Source organism: Pipistrellus hanaki (assembly GCF_964339955.1).
Source record: "Pipistrellus hanaki genome assembly, chromosome: 1".
Classification (NCBI taxonomy): Eukaryota; Metazoa; Chordata; class Mammalia; order Chiroptera; family Vespertilionidae; genus Pipistrellus; species Pipistrellus hanaki.
Genome location: NC_140503.1, coordinates 146682110 through 146703730, shown reverse-complemented (window position 1 = coordinate 146703730; position 21621 = coordinate 146682110). Strand labels below are relative to the sequence as shown.

Sequence of the window (21621 nt, the reverse complement as noted above, 5' to 3'; positions counted from 1 at the left end):
TCACATGGGCTGCAGACCAATACCTAGCCCGAGCTTAAATTATCCATTCTAATAGGTTGGTGAGGGCATCCCAGATAATTGAGATAACATTAAAACCTGAATCTTTTATGAATACAATCCTAAATTAAACCAGATTTAATCATCCGTTTTGTCCTTCTTGGTCTTAATAAATATTAAAATCCATACCATATGTTCTTTTCAGACACTTGCTAATACATAGAGGCAAAAACCTATAACAATTTCTGTGTATGAAATAGTTTCTCAAATACTTCTTTCACTTATGAGGTCTAACTCTAGGTATGGATCTTAGAGGTAATTATTGAGAGGTGTTGGCATAATCATGGGTGGGGAACTTTTTTTTCTGCCAAGGGCCACTTGGATATTTATAACACCATTCTCAGACCATACAAAATCATCAACTTAAAAATTAGCTTGCTTTATTTGGTCATACATTTAACTAATTCATCCCTCATGTCTTGGCAAGGCCAGATCAAATGGCTTTGTGGGCCTTATATGGCCCTCCCAAGGTCTGGAATTTCCCCAGTCCTGGCATAGATGATAAGAAAAAAGTTGACATCACTTATAAGGCAATTACCACAAGTGAAATTTTTGAAAACTTTTTATTTTGCTTTAGTTTGTTTTTAAATGGAATACAGGTTTCCCCAGTAAAGAAGGAGCCAAGGACATTTGGGAGTTAAAAGTTCTCTGCCTCGCCTAGCCGGTGTGGCTCAGTGTTTAATCCCCAGTCAAGAGCACATGCCTGGGTTGGGGGCTGTATCCTCAGTTTGGGACATGCAGGAGGCAACTGATCAATGATTCTCTCTCATCATTGATGTTTCTCTCTCTCTCTCCCTTTTCCCTTCCCTTCCTCTCTGAAATTAATAAAAAAAAATTTTTTAAAATTCTCAGCCTTATCTCTGCCCCAATCTTTTCTCTGAAGTCTTATGGTTCCAATTTGTTAAAAACAGTTGTTTTACATTAGTTTAAGAATCTCAGAGGGGTTTCATCTGCTACTGGAGTTGTAACTCTGAGTGAATATGCATGCTCTCTAGGGGAAGATTCAATCTGGTGAGATCACAGAAAATATTCAGGTCATAAGGAAATCGTTGTTGAGTGAGAAATGGAGAAATGCAAAGCCCTTTAAGAGACTGTGAGATGATCTTACTACCATATTTAATAGATTCTAACAATGTTTTTGCTTGTTTGTTTTGGCCTATTCAAATTCTCTGAAATCAAAATTCAACCTAAAACCTGTAGTATATTATAGCTTATTTGATCACAGTGAGAAGGCTAAAAGGACTAATTCCAATGTAACCCTGATATTCCAGGCTAGTGACCTGAATCCAAGCCAGCAAGTTCAGTGTACATTCCTGATAACCTATAATTAAGTCCCTCTCTCCTTCCCAGGTACTGGTCTTGCAGAACCTGTTACTATGAACAGTGCACTGCCCTGGAGGGAGGGTTATTAACGCTAACGCCAGACCATCAGATGTGGCCTGGAGATCCCCCAACTTGCAAGGTCCTTGAAAAGGACCAGAAGCATAATCCATTCTTGTGGAACAAAGATTACAGGGAGGGAGATATAAAGGAAAGCCCCATGCATGTTCCTTCACTCAGATTTGGATGGTTGTTCCCTGAGTCCGCTGGTGTATTAAACAGTGTCCCTCCTTTTTTTTCTCAGAAGCGTCCTTGGTTTTCTTTGGTCTTCTGCAACAACAGTATTCTTACAGTAATGGGTTGTCTTATGATCACCGTTATTTTAGATTCAATAATCTGTAGAGTAATGGCAATCAGAGCTGGGAAAGGAGATGGACATTGCAAAATTAGAATTTTACAAACGTGGTCTAAAGAAGTTTGAAACATTTTAAAACCTCCTTACAGATCAACAATCTTATGTTTATAATTTAAAATGAAATATTAACAATATGTACTAGTGATAAAAACTGATAGTGGTGGGAGTTGAACATTTGCAGTTTATATGTGAGGAGTAGAAGGTCTTAGCAAAATAAATCTGTGAAAGTTAACACTATGCTTTTTTTAGAGAAAAAACGTATCCTCTAAGGTTGTTCTGTAAAGCATGAAAACATTTGTTTGCATCTTAAACAGAGGAAGAAAGGGGAAAGTTTTACATTTGTATAAAAATAAATTTACTGGTTGTTTTTCACTGTAGTTGAAATACATAATCTTAAAATGTGTTGGTACTTTCCTGTATTTAAAAGGAAGAACTGGGTTAATTAGCATATATGTTTATTTCCCTGGAAGAAGACTGAGAAATGGAAACAAATGCAGGTATTTTATTTAGAGGTGAGCTCAGTTCTAGTGAGAAAAATGGGAAATGTGAGACAAGAAGGGGAGAAAAGCCAATAATGTATATATTAATTAGTAGAATAATATTATGAGCAGTTACAATTCAATAGCACTGGAAACCCTCTCATTACTCTCTAGAACAAACCTCAGAATTGTCCCACCGAAGAGGCGGAAGCTGAGTTATATGCACATTGATTGCCATCCCTCATTGACTTAGGGGTTGGCCATGTGCCCCCCTCCCTGCCCCCAGCCCTCTATGCACGAAATCCCCAGCACTTCTGTTCTGCCAAGCAGCTCCCTCAGCTCCAGAGAAAGTCCCCAGGCAGCAAAGCAGAGGTCAGTGTGCTTAACAACTGACCAGGGAGATATGGGATGGACATCAGCAGCATCTACTACGCAGATATATACAGAAAACACCTGCCACTATGAATAAGTGAAATTAACCAACTTTCCTGGAGGAGAAATATGTGTTATAATGAGTTTTACTACCTTCATCCTATGGAAAATCCCTAGTTTTGTTCCCCTGTTGTAAGGGAGTACAAAGTTAGAGTATAAGATCAATTCAGTTAAACTTACTATATAATCTGAGTACTGGTATATTTGTGTGTGATTATATCAAGATTAATGTGCATGTTAATCTCTACTGAGTCCATTATGGCTGCAAATCATTTCTTTTTGTAATTTTCTGTTTGTTTTTCCTGTACTTTGGTTACCAGTTAGAAAACATAATATTGAGCCGAAACCGGTTTGGCTCAGTGGATAGAGCATTGGTCTGAGGACTGAAGGGTCCCAGGTTCGATTCCGGTCAAGGGCATGTACATTGGCTGCAGGCACATCCCCGGTGGGGGGTGTGCAGAAGGCAGCTGGTTGATGTCTCTCATCGATGTTTCTAGCTCTCTATCCCTCTCCCTTCCTCTCTGTAAAAAAATCAATAAAATATTTTTAAAAAAAACCATATAATATTGAAAAGATACACATGTAATCTTTCTTCACTATGCACAATCAAACATGAGTAAGATATGGGATCTTATTCAAAAAGAAAAAAAATCTACCACTTGAAGCTATAAATACTCTGTTTCCCCCAAAATAAGACAGTGTCTTATATTAATTTTTTCTCCCGAAGTTGCGCTAGGTCTTATTTTCGGAGGATGTCTTATTTTCGGGGAAACACGGTATGTATTAAGAAGAATTTTGATTTATGATCAGTCTCATTCTTTTGGCAAAATGTAGTATAATCTCTTATTGGTGCCAAAACAATTATTGATATAAGTTATTGATACAATTTCTTTCAAGTTTAAGGATTTGTTATAATATTTTGCAAGATAAATAAGGCATCATTGTGAAATCTGAAAAAACATGTTATAGTAAATTTATAAAAATTAATATGACTTCATTTTGTTCCTATCATTGTGTAATGTTCCCATTTACTTTATGTTGCTAGATTGGAGATTTACATTTTAAATAATTTATTGCTGACCTTAATCACAAATTGAAGCTTTCAGGAATGAAAATTCTGCATTTCTATATTTTAGGTTCATCATTTATTATTTCATTTCACAGCCTATTAAAATTGGCCAACCTTAATGACAATAGAGCTTCTTAAATTGGCAGAATGATGATTAACATTTTATTTAGTTTAAGTGTATAAATGCATTGCAAGGCCAATGTCAGTAGGCTCCTTTTGAGACTTTATAGAGAACTCTTGTTGGGTCTATAGTACAGATGTTACTCAAAGACAAGCTTGTATTTTCTAGGATAAGGGAAAAGGATACCATGGATGTGAAAGGGCCTTGTATTGAATTTCGTAGCTTGACTCAGTGCAGTTTTATATAAAAAGATTAGAAAGCAGCAGAAATACCAATTACTATCTTCATGGTCCTGACCTAACCTCCCCGAGGCTCAATGTCATTATCAGTAAAATAAGAATAATAACGCTAACTTCATGCAATTTTGTGACAATTAAATGAAGTAATGCATGGTAAATGCTTAGCAACATACTTGGTACATAGAAAGTCTTAGTAAGTAATAATTGAGAAAATTAAAGATTAAAAGACCCAAATAATTCAATCTATAGAAAAGGAAGGGTTGGCTTTTAATGCTAATCATCAGGTTTTTAAAAACAAAAACAGTGATTATTGACTCAGTGTAAGTCAATACAGATATAAAAGGAAAACTTACTTTCAACATAAGGAAAAATAGCCATAAAATATTGAGATAGAGTAATTTTCTTGGGCAGTTTCGAAAGGTAGGTTATGCTTATCTCTGGAATTGATTTCTTATGGTTGTCTTTCTATGGTCGTGTGATACCCAACCACATAATGTGGCAGTGTTCATGCTATACTTTAATATACCTTCACATTTTAGTCCATACTTTTTTTAATTTAAATTTGAGAGTCAAGAAAGAAGTTCTATAAATTCTTCATAGATAACCGCTCTTGGAGTACATCATATAGTCTATTTTATCTTTTCCCTTGAGAGGAAATCAGATTCCCAGTAAGCTTTCACATACATTGCATATTTAGGATTCACTTATAGACTGCTTAATATTAACTAATCTAGTTCATCTTGCTATAATAAATCTATTTGAATCTTTTAAATAATGTTACTGTGATCTTTGCTCTTTGAGGTTAAAAGTACAGACTGTGGAATCATACTGCCTGCATTAGAATATCAATTCTAATACCAATTTCATTTTACTATCTGTAAAATCAGAATCACATTATTTCCTGAATAGGGTAATTTTGAGAATTAAGTGAATAACATATGTAAAATAGGAAAAGTACTAGTTTATTTTAAGTACTTGTAATTAAAAATATTATTGGTTTAAGTTTTTCTGCAATTATTCTATAACTATACAGCAGTTACTCTAGCTAGTTATAATATAAAGAAATTCTCCTCTACTGTTCCTCAAACATAAAAATATTGAATTATGACATTCTGTCTGTGTTTGTTCAACAAGTATTTATTTAGCATTCAGGCTGGGTGAGATACTACATAGAGAATAACAACTATACTGATGATTCATACACATCTACTATATGCTCATATGTTTTCTGCCAGATGTTTTATTTCCTCATTCTATATATGTAAATATATTCTAAATTGTTGTCAAATATCTGTTCAAGAAATAGTGCTAGGAATCAATGAGTTGAAAGAGAAAGCATCTGTCATCAGAGATAGTTTTTATATCATGAGACAACCTGGTGGTTTTGGTAACTCCAGTGTTTTTATCGGTATTAGTTCTAGGGTGGGAGATGGTTTAGGATTAGTACTTCCCTACCAGAAACTTCTATCTATTTTATCAGAATCAACTTTAGAGTTTATGATATGCAATACTACCCTTTATTGGTTCTTTTTGCTATTGAATTTCTTTTAATTTTTATTTTGTTGGTTTTCTGAGCATGGAAATTCTCTAACCTGTTTTATGTACTCATCTTGACCTGGGAGAAAGATTTTAAGGTTCTCTAATGTAAAGTCTCTCATTTCTTCTCAGAACAATCTGATTCATTAGGTAAAAGAGAGAATGGCTCCAAGTGGTTAAATATAATAATCTAGGTAAATTTGTGGTTACTGGTAGAGCCATACCTGGGAGCCTAGAGCCTCTAATTCCACAGAATATTCTTTCTATCCTACTGCCAGGCCTCTCACTTCCTTTGAGCATCTTCTAGATTCACATTTGTACAGTGAATGCAGTGCAGACTTACACAAAGCCTGAACTTGGTTACATCTGAAGGATTAGTTTAATCCCATATGATTATGATGGGGATAATATGAATTATATTAGTAGTCTCTCATCTAAGCAAATTAATATACTCCCTAAGGAGTCCATTAAAATGTTTGAGAAATAACAATATAACCATCTGGTAGCATTTTAAAAATAAGAAAAGTAATATATTATTCTCTTTTTTTTTCCCAGAAAATACAAAAGACATCCTAATGGTTTATGAAGAGGATGCTGAGGAATGGGCTCTGTACTTGAGGAAAGTATTTCTGCACATTGTGAAAAGGGAAGCAATCCTGTTGTATGGCTTGGAGAGTTGCTCTCTTCGGGATTTGGAATCGCTGAGTTTAAACTCTTACAAATGCAAACTTTTGATACTCTCGGATAGCCTGCTTAAAGACTTGACTCCAAAGAAATGTCAGTTCCTGGAAAAGCTACTTGATTCACCAGAAAGTGTGGTTACCCTGCTGTGTGGGGTGGCGAGTTCAGATCAGCTCTACACGTTGTTAAATATCCCCGGAGGCAGATGGGAGATCTCAACTGAGCAGGGGCCCGAAGACTACGTCTCTGTAATCGAGAGCATCATATCCGGAGGTAGTGTTACCCAATCTTCCTTATCTATTTGTTTTTAGTTTTGTCTATTTATTATATATATTTTTAAAAAATCTAAAGTCTTTTAAAGAATGAATATCTGGATGTTCGAATAAAAAATGAAAGTGATTTATTTAACAGGATATTGCACTTTCCTCAAAATGCATAGAGGTTGTTAATTTTTAGCAATATTCCAATAAGCGCTTAAGGATTGTTCTAAAATGGTTTATAAATACATTTCTTAGGGAAGATTATATAAGATTATATTGTACTTGACTGAACAAAAATGGTATGCTAAGCTGCTGTTTAGCAGTTTGGTTCTGGAAGATAGATTCCTACTTAACTTGCTATAATGTTACCACGCAGAGGCAGTCCAGTATTTGAAGGTCTGGTTTAGAACTAACAGAGCTTTCGTTGTGTTGATAATTTATGATATCTATTACTGGCATGAAATACTGTTATTTTTGTTAACTTTAAAAACAAATTTTGTCTTAATTATATATCCATTGTGTTAAAGAGCAAAATGCAAGGGCTCATTCATATTAATTAATTATAGTTCCATGTAACAGTCAAAACTCTGAGGCTTAGTAATGTTAAAGCTTCGCCCTCCCCGTATCTTCTGCTTCAGGCTTGGTGTGGAAGGGGTGCTATGGTCAGCCTCTTCACTGGTTTTCCCAATCTTCTCTTTCCCTTTAACTCCTAGTGTTCCAGCTGCAGTAAAATGGCGGGGTTCTTATTTTCCAGTGGCTATATAATATACTAGAGGTACGGTGCATGAAATTCATGCACTGGGAGGGTTTGTCCCACAGCCCAGTCTGCACCCTCTCCAATTTGGGACATCCCTCTCACAATCTGAGACTGCTGGCTCCTAACTGCTTGCCTGCCTGCCTGCCTGCCTGCCTGATCACCCCTAACTGCTTCTACCTACCAGCCTGATCATCCCCTAACCTCTCCTCTGCCAGCCTGATTGCGCTCAACTGCCCTCCCCGGTCGGCTCAATCATCCTCCAACTGCCCTCCCCTGGTGGTCTGGTCGCCCCTAACTTCCCTCCTCAGCTGGCCATATTGTGGTAGCAATCTTGTAAGCACATGGGGGTGGCCATCTTGTTACCACATGGAAATGGCCATCTTGTGTGAGGGTGTGATGGTCAATTTGCATATTACATCTTTATTATATAGGATGAAGTGTTGGCTCTTTTTCTTTCTTTTTTAAAAAAATATATTCTATTGATTTTTTACAGAGAGGAAGGGAGACGGATAGAGTTAGAAATATTGATGGGAGAGAAACATCAATCAGCTGCCTCCTGCACACCTTCTACTGGGGATATGCCTGCAACCAAAGTACATGCCCTTGACTGGAATCAAACCTGGGACCCTTGAGTTTGTAGGACAATGCTCTATCCACTGAGCAAAACCAAACTGGGCTTGGCTCTTTCTTGGAGTATGTTTCTGGGTTGTTTGGTAATCCCCTCATTCAATGAGGATGCCCCACCTGCAGTTATGTAATGAGTGTTTCCTCTCTTCTAAGCATCTAGTGTGGTGGTCCACCTTATATAGATTCCAACTGTGGGTTTCCATGGCTCCCTCATCGGTCTCTTCTAATAAAAGTCTTTTTGAGATATCTCCTGGCTGGTCCTTTCTCTCTCTCACCTTGTCCAGGTCCGTCTGTAAAACCATTCTTTTGTTGTTTGCCCTGATAAATTAAATTGCACAAGCAATTCATTCTCAGCACAACCACCACCATCCTGCCCTCAGAGCAACAATGAAGGCACGGCCTCTTGCCTTCAATCATTTCCAAACATGGGCCTAACATGATTCTCAGTGTTCTATACATCCAGAGAACAGTTGTCAACCCACAATGGTCTGCTGGTAGCCCTTATCACTATGGGTGAGGATGGTGGTATCCCTCAGGTTTCCCTGTGGTGGATGGTGGGACTCATAGCACATTAACAACTCTCCTTAAAACAATCCTCTTTCTATTTTCCAGCCTTCCAACTTCTTCAAATTCAATATTTTTAAAGCATTGTTTAAGTAATCTATGTTGCCTTAAAAGCTACCCTAAAATTTAGCAACTCAAGACAATAAGCAATAGTTCTATCACAGATTCTATGGTTGAGGAATCTGGGGCAGCTCATCTGGGAGGTACTGGATCAGTGGTTGGAGTCAAGCTGTCAAGAGCTACCATGGTTCATAAGCCTCCACTGTCTACTGGGGGGAGATTTACTTCCCAAAGGACCTTATACTGTTGGCAAGTTTGTTACTGAATTTCTAATCGTCTCTTGGTTGGATAAATCCCCTCTCCTAGATTCCTGAGGAAGGGCCCTTGGTAGGATTGTTTCTGAAATCTTGCATGTTCAAAAGTCTTTGTCCTTTGTCTTGTACTTGAAGTTCAGTTTGACTGAGGGCCAGTTTGCTCTTCTTTCTTCTAGCATTGTAGGATTTAGGGAGATCTTATTTGCCTGGTTAACTAAAGGATTCTTATTTGTGTTTTAAATCTAATGACTTCACTGAGATGTTATTTTAGTGAAACAGGAATTTTAGGGGTAAGATAGGACAGGTTTAGAAATATTAGAAAATTCTTGAAATTAGGGGGGCCATGGAGGAAGGCACGGGGCTGCAGAGCAGCAGTAGGTAACATTTCCATAGAATGGGAGAGCTGGAAAGGTACAACAGGTACATTTCCATAGAATGAGGGAGCAGGAACAACAAAAGGTCTATATTTACAAAATAAAGAAAAGGAAGCCCTTCATTCAGAAGGAGAGGAAGAAAGCCAGAAGGGAATAGGAAAACAATAAGGAAGGAGGGGAGAGAACCTCACACTTCCCTTGTGAAGTTATGCCTTTGAGTCTCAGAGTTACTATAGTAACCAGTCTAAGGGAATTGTGACCAATCAGAGGGGATATCAAGGCACCAGGATCTGCAGCCTTTATAAGTCATAGGGGGAAGGAACTCAGTGGGACCCTTACCCCCTCCCCACATGGGAGTCCATTCTGTGGGACTCTTTCCCACTTCCCATGTGGGAGTCTGTACTTGTTCTTCAATAAATCTTCACCTTTGCTATACCACTTTCTGTCCGTGGATTCATTCTTTGATTCTGGTGGACAAAGAATCCAGGTTCCAGTCCAAAAATTCCTTATCATTAACACTGACTGTTCTGACCTATTTTGCTCATAGACCTGGCTATTTTCATATCAATTCCACTCCCTCCCCAAGATGTAGATTTTATTTCAGTATCTTTAAACATGAGCACAATCTTATTATGATGATTTTCTTAAATTCAGGGATTCCTTTTATGTGAAGGTTGAATTTATTTTATTTGTGATACATTCAAACAATTCATTTTGATCCTTTATTAATATTCATCACTTAGTTTGTATTATCACATCAGTTTTTGATGTCTTCTTATGTTTTCAGTACTTTCTTTTCCCCTTTATACTTTCCAATTTATCTCTCACTTTCATGGTGTTTTTATTATTTTCCATTATACTGTTTGGTTGAGCATTGAAAGTTTGCAATTCATCACTTATTCTTGTCTTGCTAACGCTCCTTAACATCTTGCATTCTGCACTACATAACTGCTTCAAAGAGGTGGTTGCTATTTATTACATTTTAAAAATTCATGGTGAAATGCTTGGTCACAATTTTCCATTTCTCTTATGGCTACATGCTCTTAGTTGTGTGTGTCTGATGTGCCGTTGGTTTTACTTTTTTCTCTTTCTCTGGTAGAATCTTTATATAGACCCTGTGGTTGCTCAGTTTTGTTTTGTTTTTGTGCCACTGAACAAAGTGAGTTTGTGTGTTTTTTTGTCTAGCCAATGGAGGTAGGCAATGTGGGTTTTTGTTGTTTGTTCTGTTCCTTCTGTTTTTCTCCCCCACAATGAAAGACTTTACTTCCCTTTTTCCATGTAAATAGATCGCTTTCTGCAAATATGTCTTTTCTGTGTAGTTCCTCATTTAACCCTACTTTCTCTGCTTTTTGGAACCAAACTGCTTTCACAGATGCTTCCACCTGAAACTGTCGCATCATGTCTACAATATAAAAATGTGTGGCCCCTACCCTTGGAGGGAGGTAGGATTGTTAGCTCTTCTTGAAACCTGCAGTTTCTAGATTAAATCTCCCAGGTTTCTTTCCCCTGTTTTCTATTGCACATGCTTTAGCTTATTGTCACTGAGTTTGGAACCACTCCATTAATCTGGAGGTCTAGAATTTCACTGTTTTCTATCTTCAGTAAATAAGACATTTGCATACTTGTTTCTCATTCTTGATCTTGGGGATGATCTTCAGGAATAGAAAGGGGAAATGTTGACTAAACAGTAAAATTTTGAAACTGGCAGTCCTCAAGTTGTTTCTTACCTCTGTTTTTTGTTTGTTTTCCTCAAATGCATTAAGTTGTTGCTTGTTTGTTTTTTGCATGTGTTTTGTTGTTGTTGAAAAGAAAAAATGTTACAACTGGAAACTGAAAATTTTCAATACAATGCACATAAAATACAAGTAACTGTTTGCTAATTCTTCCCCTACTCCCCCAGCCCTAAGGCAGAGGTGCACTATAAATTGGAGGCAAAATTTTAAATGATTCTCCACACTATCATTTATATTTCATTAAAGAGATGAATTATGGCCACTTAAGTTATGCTGTCACTATTACATAAAAATATTGACCGAAAAACCTGTTGTAGTGTTTTTATTTTATGATGATTATCTTTAAGTGATTATATCAGTGGTGTTTTTGTATATCTTCAAATTATTTTCTTATTGATATTTAAATTAAAATACCCTCATGCTTTATGAAAAACTAGGATTATTTTGAAGACATCATTAGCTCTCATCTTTCCACATTCAAATTTTAGACTCTATTTCTTAGAATAACTTAGATGCACCTTCCAATTGAAAAACACAACAATGTGCATAGAAAACACATTCAGAAATGATCAAGTTGTCTTAACTATGAGCATGCAACCAGAATGTAGACCTTTAAGCAATTTATAAACCATACATGAAATAACTTTTACATGTAGGTTGAGAATCTTGACAAAATCAGTGCTAATTGCTATCATTGTGTTGGATACATACAGTCTAGTTTTTAAAAAATGGGTGAAATAAAATGAAAATATGGAATTCAGTTTTTACTGTCCTTTTTCTACTTCTTTATCCAATAGAGAAATTATATGAAAGAGAAAGGAAACTTGTTATTTAGAAACATGTCATAATAATGAGAATAATCATGAAAATAACTAAATGTTCTAATATATTTATATAAGAAAGAAAACTCATTCAAATTTAATATCATTATTTTTGTTTTTGTTTTGAGGGTTTTTTTTTTTTTTTTAGGGTTTTTTTTTTTTTAATTAAGAAAGCTAAATTTCTTGTCTCTTTAATTCCCAAATTAGGATTAATACAAATTTTTATGTTTCCCACCTTTCTGTGTAGTATAATTATATGGCCATTGTTCATTTATTTTGCCTTCTACTATATTTTTTATGTCTTTAGCTCATTGTCTGCTTCTAGTTTTTCCACATGTTTAGGTTTCATACTGCATTGTTTATCTGTTTATGTAAAAGCCTAAACAACCGTTACAACTGAATGACCAGCCGCTATGATGCACACTGACCACCAGGGGGCAGATGCTCAATGCAGGAGCTGCCCCTTGGGGGTCAGTGTGCTCTCACAGCCAACCTAGCACAGTCCTTCCCCCCAGCTAAGGCTCTGGGCACTAGAGAATATGTGTCTGGAAAGCTTGTAGGAGAGTGACCCCAATGCTGATGGAGACAGAATTGCAGCTCAGAGTAAGCAGAAGGGGCAAGGCAGCAGCCTAATTGCAAGACATAAAGTAAGCACCATGACCATCTTACTCCACCACACCGCTTGCCCTTCTGCCCCCATCAGCCACTTCTCGCTCAGCCCCGAGTCTTTCTAGGCTCCCAACCGCTGATAGGCAAGCACTTTATGGCGGTGTGCCACCATTGGCAGCTACCTGTCATGCTTGGGTGTGGAGCCCCAAGAAAATGTGCAGCTGAGGTAGGAGAGATGACCTGTCTGTCTATCAGCAACTTTGCCCCAGGCAGCGAAGTAGAGCTGTATTTCCACCTCAGAGCATAGCTGGTGTTCAGGCCATTTTGGGTGCCCTCTCTGTGGTCTTTGCTTGCTGCTACCTCAGCACATCTACACAACTAGATCGGGGCCTGCCAGCCATCCTCAAACAGCCTCCTTCTCTCCTCCCACCCCCATCCACTACCCTGTGCACTAATTCATGCACCGGGCCTCTAGTATGTAATATAAATGATCTGATCTCAAACTTATGTAAAAACAATGAACATTTTCTGGAGTGTTACTATTGTGAATTTTGTTGTTTATAAATCATCCCTTTAAAAAATGTTCACCAGTTTCTGTGAGCAAAGCACATCTGATGAGTCCCCTTTCTCCCTTGTTCTTAGTCTTCATTCTCATTTCTTTTTTCTTTGGACCTTTGCAGGCGCTCTGGTTTGCTCTCAACAATTAAGTCATTTCCCTCTGAGCTTTATTTTGTTTACATTTATATTTTATTTTAAAATATTACATACTTATTGTAGTTTATTTATTGTCAACTTATAGATGTAATGGTAGTGGGAAAGTTCCTAATTCTTTCTTAAATAACCTTAACATCTGAATTTTGTTTTCATATTACAAAACCAGAGGTTTAAAAATTTTAGCTCCATTAAGCATAAAAGAAGCAGCCTAAAATGAAGACTAGCTATGTAACAGTGGAGTTACTAGAAAAACAAAGCAAGAATAACAGCAGCCACACAACAGAAACAAACTGTGCAGAAGCAATTTGCTTTTCTTTCCTTCCATCTGACCTGCGACCTGCTGGAAGAGTTCTGGTTCCCCAGTTAATGAGGCCTCATGGCTTTTCAAATGAAGTCCATCCTTTTTGCATGGTCTTCCAGCTCCTGGAAGGTACGGCCCCAGCAAAGGGGTTTCTGTGCTTAGTGTAGGCATACGCTGCACACTAGGAAATTGCATCACCTTCCACTGAACAAACACAGTCAACCGTTTCTACATTCATACCACTCTCCATATCCCAGCTCTCCTTCAAGGTCAGCTGAAAAGCTGCTTTATCAGTGGATTCATCTCAGAGTCTTTCTTCTTGAAAATTATTTTTCTCAATCTCTAATTTTATTACATTTTTATTATTGTTCCCTCATTACATTCTTTGTAATTATTTTTGACAGTTCCCTTTCTTCTCCCTATTATTTTCTGTTTTAAAAATGTAATACTGATGACTTATTTTTTTCTAAAACATTTCAGCACTTCAAACATTCAAAAAGTAACAGAAGAGCACAAATTGTGTTTTTTGTTTGTTTGTTTGTTTTTTAAATATTTTTATTTATTTCAGAGAGGAAGGGAGTGGGAAACATAGAAACATCAATGATGAGAGAGAATCATTGATTGGCTAACCCACAATAGGGTTAGTGCCTTGACCTGGATTTGAGTGTGACCTCCTGGTTCATAGGTCAACGCTCAACCACTGAGCCACGCAGGCCAGGCCAAATTGAGGTTTTAAGTGCAGGTTTATAAATGTTTTTGTGCAGTTAGGGTTTTCACTTTTTTAATGACAAATAGTTCTATATATTATTGCCAAAAATATACAACCTTAGACAAAGCATGAGGGGTATCAAACAAACCTAAATTAGATTCCACAAAATAATTTTTTTTTGCATTTTTCAAATATATTAAAGTCTAGAAACTAAAAGAAAGGATGAGTTATTGTTCCAGATTAAATGAATTTAAAGTTGTACAAGAACTACATATAATATTTAATCCTGAATTGTACACTGGACTAGGAAATACTATAGTATGACTATAGTTAATATTTCTATAAACAGAAGTTCTTAGTATAGTTATATATGTCAATGTTTTTCTTTAATTTACTAATTCTATATCCTGTCTAGGAAATCTTTGCCTCTTTTAGGTCATACATACATATTCTAAAATTTGAAACTTTTGACTTTTCTCATTAAATTACGACATCCATATGGAATTAATTCTGTGTGCAATGTGTGGTTAGATGCCAGACTATTTTTCCCATGTGAATGAAGTGTTCTTTGGATGTTTCAGTTGAATTATATATAACAGATTGGAACCATTCAGGTTTTCTAGTTGAGTCATTTTTGTTGTGTGTGTTTTTCTAAGAATTTGCAGGTTTCAATTGTTTTCTAATTCATTGACATAAAATTGTTTATAACATATCTTTATTTTTTATATCTGCTCTATATGAAATCGTGTACTCTTTTTTATTTCAAAAAATCATTCATTTGTGTCTCTTCTTGAATAGTAATCAATCTTCCCAGTAGTTTGTAAATTTCATTTTCCCTTTCAAAAAACAACCTTTTGAATTTTTAAAAAGTATTTTTATCACAAAATTTTATTCATTTTGTATTATATTTAATATTTATTTTCTTTTACTTTCTTTGAATTTTTAAAAAGTTTAGCTCTTGGAAATGAACCTAATTAAAAAATAATAATGGATTCAATTTTGCCATCTTATTTATTGCTTCCTCTTTTGTTTCTTTTTTTGTTTATTTTTTCTATAACTTTTCTTGCTTCCTTTTGGATTGAGTTCCTCCGCACTCCATTTGTGTGCTACTTTATTCTTTCAGTAATATCCTAAGAATTTCAAGATGTATACTTAATGTAACCATTAAATTAGTATTATTACCCATTTTAATTATTACTCATATTTAATTTTCTTTCTCATGAAAAATGTATAAAGGCCTTTTGTAATGTTTTAACTTGAATCATCTCCTTTTCCAGTTTTATACAATAATTATTCTATCTGACATTTTCCCATGTATTTGATTTTTAGAGAACCAATATTTGTTTAGTTTAAACCACTTATTTGCACTATTCTTTATATGCCATTCTTTCTTTTATCTCAACTCTCTTCCTGAGATAATTTTCTTTTTCCATAAAGTATATCTTTAAAAATTATTCTAGTGAGCCTTGTTGGTAATAAACTACATCAGTTTGTATTTTCATCATCGCTGGAAATAGGCTCAGTGGATATAACAGTTGGTTATTTTCTCTCAGTCCTTGAAAGTATTATTCTACTCCCTTCTCATGTCTGCGTTGCCATTAAGAAGTTGATTATCTGACCATCATTCTTCTGTAGTCAACTTATTTTTCTCATTAACAATTATTAAGATCTTCTCATTGTATTTGGGTTTCTTCATTTTTCTAATGATGTGTTTAGATATTTATCTTAAAGGTTATCCTCTACATAATTATTTTAACTTCTTAAATCTGAAATTCCATGTATTTCCATAATCTGAAAAATTTTCCTCTCCCCCTTATCTTGTTGGTTGGAGTTGCTTTTGATCTCCCAGCTGCTCAGGCCAGAGATACGTATGTCCTTAGTTTATGGCTGTTTGAATCGCTCAGGCTAGAAATGTTTCCATCTGCCTGGACCCTCTCACCCTCTTTCCTGTGCCATTTCTCTGTCCTCTGTACAAGATAAGCATTTTGGCATCCTTAAGCTCCCCTCTATGCATTTCTCTCCCATGAACCCTTTTTATCTCTAAGACTCCCTAAACCTGCCTATTTTGTTTCTAAAATTCCTTTCAATAGGAAGTTATACTTAAATTTATGTGAGAAAAGGATTCCTTAGAAACAGCTGATATTTAATCAATTTTTAAAAAAAATAACCTATCCACTGTTCTTAAAATGAAATGAAAACAAGTTATTTTAATAAATAAGAAGTGTGTTCTATTTTTCCCATCATCTGTCACTTATCAAACACAATAAATAGACCTATTTCATTGTAGACATGATGTGATTTAAGTAATCTTCATGTTTTGTTAGCACACATAACACTGCATTAGGTATTTGAATTCAGTGACATGTCAAAAGAAAGACTAATTTTCTCATGGTAGACTTTATGGTTTAAAAATCTTACTGATTTATGTTTATAACCACAGACTGGAAATAAGTGTAGTAGTGCACATTAATTAAATTGCAACATTTATGTTATGGTTCATCTTTAAAAAAAAATTTGGGGGGAGATTACTATAGGTGAAACTGTGGTTTTATGTATCCCAGTGGTAAACCCCCTTTGAAAGGATGTTTGGAAACTATGCTTTTTTTTGTTTGTTTTGACCTCTGGTTGGATGTGTTTGAAGAAAATGTGGTATAAAATCTGTTCTTAAAAGTTAAGTTTACCTTTAGCTTTACTGAATATTCTTCCTTCTAATGCCCGCACCTCTAATTTATAGTGAGTTATGAAGGGGTTGGGCAGGAGAGGCCACACTATGATGATAGTAAAACTAAAAACAGAATGTTGCACATAAATTCAAAACTCTTAGATTGTAAGTAGATGACATAAATAGCAACAATGACATTCATTACCACTGTCCATTACAAGTTTCTTTAAATTGTCAGTCAATTTCAATGAGCAGAAAATGCAGACCTTATATAGGGTGATTGCTTTCAGTCATTTAAACATTGTGTTCAGGTAATTTATAGTCAATCCGATATATGAAAGCCTAAGTGACCAGCTGACTGGCTGACTGGCCTGCCAACCAACCAACCAGCCAGAACGTATGACAAGCACTGGTAATTTAAAAATAAATGTTGACTCATGCATGCACGATACATATAAAGCTCTCATTGACACCAATCACAAGTATACCGGGAGATATTACAATAAGTTTAATTAATTTATCAGTCATTGTTTTTATCAATATTGTTTTATATCATGCTTTTGTTGTTTTTATTTTATGTCTTTGATATATCATGTTGTTATTGTTTACTTATTAATCAATTACTATATTGTTTTCATATACATTTTACTAATTTTCTTTCATCTTTGACACTTCTATTATAGAGAAAGGGCAAATACCAATATTAAAATATTTCTTCTCACTGGCACCGGTTTGGCTCAGTGGATAGAGTGTTGGCCTGAGGACTGAAAGGTCCAGGGTTCGATTCCGGTCAAGGGCATGTACCTTGGTTGCGGGCACATCCCCAGTAGGGGGTGTGCAAGAGGCAACTGGTCGATGACTCTCTCTCATCGATGTTTCTAACACTGATCCCTCTCTCTTCCTCTCTGTGAAAAATCAATAAAATATATTAAAAAAATATATTTCTTCTCATTAATTTCCTTTCAATGTGCAAGAATACATGCACTGGGCATAATTGTCTACCAGATTAGAAAAGAAACCTTTGAATCACTGTTGTCTAGTCACATATTTATGGTAATGACTGATTCTCATAAATAGAGGGTGGAAAAATGACTCTAGGAAGTTTCAATTACTTGTTTTTATTTATTTAAGTTATTTTATATTTGGGGTATGACAAAATGAACAACTATTTTGAGACCAGGGCAAATCTATTTCTGTGAGAAAAGACTTCATGTAGCTTTGAATGACTGTCATTTACTTATAGGCGTTTTGTATAAGAGCCTGGAGAACTAGCTTAGAGGCAATCTGCAGAGTTTTTCTTATTTCTATGGAGCTGGAATTTTAACAGCAAGGCACTAATTTTAAAGCCCTTTCAAATATGGATAAAGTATAACCAGACAAGTTATTTTATTTTACTTCTTCCATCACCATTTATCCCCTCTATGCCCACTTCAACCATCACTCGCCCCCACAATCGCCACACTGTTGTCCATTCCATAAATTCTCTCCTTTTTTGTAGTTCAATTCTTCCACCCACCCTTCCTACACCTCCAACACCAGAGCTGTTTGCCTGCTACCTATGAATCTATCTCTTATTTAAGGTGATAGTTCAATTTGTTCATTAAGTTCCACATGTGAGTGAAATCATATGATACAGGATGTATATAAGGATTACTTTGATAGTGTGATAAAGAGATAATGGCTAGAAGACTAGGTAAGGAGAGAAATAATGAGGGCCTGAATTAAGGAATTAACCCAGAGATGTATGTCTGCTAGAGGACAATTTATAAAGATGCTTAAAGGGCGAAACAAACAGATTGAATGTACAGAGGTTGATTAACTGACTGTTCCTAAATGTGGCTTAAAATATTTTTTTCTAAGCTGAAGATTTTCAATAATTCTAGGCAAGCAATTCTTAAATATTTTGTTCTCAAGACAATTGTATATTCTTAAAAATTTTTGGAGGGCTTTTGTTTATGTTAAATCTACTGATTTTTTTTCCTAATATGTCAAAAATTAAAATGTAGAATTGTTAAGAAACATTTATTAATTCACTTAAAAATAAGAAATCTCTTTCATGTTAACAAAACGAACATATATCCATGCAAAAGCATTAGGGGCCCCTCTCACAGACTCCAGAGAGGTGTCATGGGCTGTGGTGGGGTCTTTTCTTTTCTGCATCCAGCACAGAAAGAGAAATGAACTGGTTCTGAGTAAAGGCAGCTGGGGATTGAGAAATAAAAGAAAGAGACAAGACACAAAATGGAAGGAAGAAGCTGGGAACTGGGTGGGACCACTGCCGTCTTCTGCTGGGGAGACAATGACCCTGAGCCAATCCAAATACCAGAAAGTTCCCCAAATACCAGGAAGTTTCACCAAAACGTCAAGACAGAAGAAGATTATTTGCATTCTTGAGTAGGCCCTGAGCATTCCTGGTGCTAAGCTGGATTTACATATCAAAGACCTACTAGGGACACCTGGGCAGAGGTAAGAGTCTGTGCTGATAACACATCTGCCTTTTTGGTAAATGTGTATCCAAGAAGCGGCTTTGCCTGTCACTTTGTGTTCAGCTGACAATAATTAAAGAATGCCCATGTGCCTTCCCAGGCGCTGTCTACAATGGGCAGCCCCCTGAGTTGGAGGGAGAGGGATATCCCCCAACCTGGATTCTTGTATTCTCATATGAATGAATTTGAGTGAGGAAAAGCCAGGTGATTGTGTTGTGATGAAGCCAACTTTATCAAAGCCATTAAAGCAGGGGTCCTCAAACTTTTTAAAGTGGGGGCCAGATCACGGTCCCTAAGAGAGCTGGAGGGCCGGACTATATGAACTACTAATTCCTACTGTAACACCTCAGCTGCGCTCACTGCCCAAAAAACCTGGCGGGCCGGATCAGACTCCTCTGCGGGCCGCATGTGGCCCGCGGGCCGTAGTTTGAAGACCCCTGCTAAAGCATGCACTTGTATTAAAGAGGCAGGGCCAGCAAACCTGTATAGCTGGCTTATGAAGCACAAATGGGCTCTCAGCTAATCTGGGGGTCCGAGGCATTACATACCCTCCTGTCCATAGGTTTCAGAATTCCTCTGCTGAATATTTTGGTGCAGGTGAATCCGCAAGATCCCTTTTTACTTTGCTATGGCCTTCCCAGAATTCATGAAAAGCACTTGCCAGCTTTATCTTGTCAAACCCTGAAACTACTGGCTGTTCGGTTCAGGGCAGGGGTCAGGAATTGTATAAGACCCGCAGAATCATTTGGTCTGGCCCTGCCAAGGCATTAGGGGTGAGTTAATTAAATGTTTAACCAAGTATAACAGGCTGATTTTTAAAAAAATATATTTTATTGATTTTACACAGAGAGGAATTGAGAGGGATAGTGAGTTAGAAACGTTGTTTCTCTCTAGAAACATTGACCAGCTGCCTCTTGCACACCCCCCACTGGGGATGTGCCTGCAATCGGAATCAAACCTGGGACCTTTCAGTCCGCAGGCCAGCGTTCTATCCACTGAGCCAAACCGGTTTTGGCTAACAGGCTGATTTTTAAGTCGATAATTTTATATGTCCCTGGAATGATGTTATAAATATCCAAATCTTCCTTGGGGGGGGAGGGGGTGCAGGGGTAGTTTCCTCCTCTCTGGATTAGGGAGTAAAACTGCCCTTTGTTCCTTTCCACCACCCCCCTCTTTTCCTGCGTTCACTCCTCAGGGAGACTTTTAACATTTGCTCTCAAAGTGTCCTTGGTCTGGGGAAGATAATGGCTTGTTATTTACAAGCCAGCTGCAAATTGCCCACACTGTTTGGCTGCCTTTTAACTCTCCTGTCTCCGTTTCCCTATTTCTCTTGTGCTGGAGTTTTCCTCTTTTCACTGTCCTAAAAAAAAAAAAAAAAAAAAAAAGGTTGTATCTTCTTTTAAATATAGTTTTATTGATTTCACAAAGGAAAGGAGAGGGAGAAAGAGCTAGAAACACCAATAATGAGAAAGAATCATTGATTAGCTTCCTCCTGCACATGTGGGGATGGAGCCCACAACCCAGGCATGCACCCTTGACCGGAATCGAACCTGGAACCCGCAGGCCAACACTCTATCCACTGAGCCAAACTGGGCAAAAGGGCTATATTTTCAAAATAAAATTGATTAGTGGGAAATGTGTTATTGCTTTATCTTTTTGCAAAACCGTTAATGTCTGGTTTAGTAAAAGTCAGTTCAGTTCTCTTACTGGCATCAGCAACATATGATGTGCAAATAAAATCCTCCCTCACCCGATATGTAGTTAAAAAAGAGAAGCACATTCTTTTTTTAGTGCCACACTAGAATTCAGTAAGTAGCAGGCGTTTTATTAGCATCAACTCAAAGTACCAACACAGGTGCTTTTCTTTGACATAACTATGGAACTTCATTTTGTAGCAGAGGGCAATATGCATTTTGCCACATAGAATATTAATAAGAAATGTACTGGATTTTCCTTTATTGCCAAAATGATATAATTAGGAAGCAGTGTAGCTAAATAAAATTGACTATATGCCCATTTGCAGATGATGGACATCAGGCAGTTCAGTTTTCTCTATGGGGGAAATAGTTAGCTAAGTCCTATCACTGACCCAGCTTACTGTCTGGAGAAAGTTTCCATGCCATAATACAGGAAGGCGTAACCCAAGTGGAGTGAACAGTTTTTGAGGGTTCGGAAAATGAAGGTGGGAGTAAAGGGAAGCTAAAGCGACTGGAGTTCTCAAGGCAGCTTCCTGGAGAGGAAGAAGTTGACCTGAGAGGGAGCCGGGAGCAGAGACACACTCTGGAACTCACTCAGGGCTGAGAATAACTTGTGTTCCCACCAAGAACAGAAGACAGCCTGT

General features: G+C 36.8%; 1 protein-coding gene across 2 annotated transcripts in view; it reads left to right on the top strand.

The window, feature by feature from the left end:
- BANK1 (B cell scaffold protein with ankyrin repeats 1) overlaps positions 1-21621 on the top strand; it is a 300521-nt gene that overhangs the window by 33448 nt on the left and 245452 nt on the right. For both annotated transcript variants that reach the window (XM_084901804.1, XM_084901803.1), the window contains exon 2: positions 6224-6622. In XM_084901804.1, the coding sequence (XP_084757930.1) occupies positions 6224-6622 (399 nt within the window). The remainder of the gene's footprint in view (positions 1-6223; positions 6623-21621) is intronic.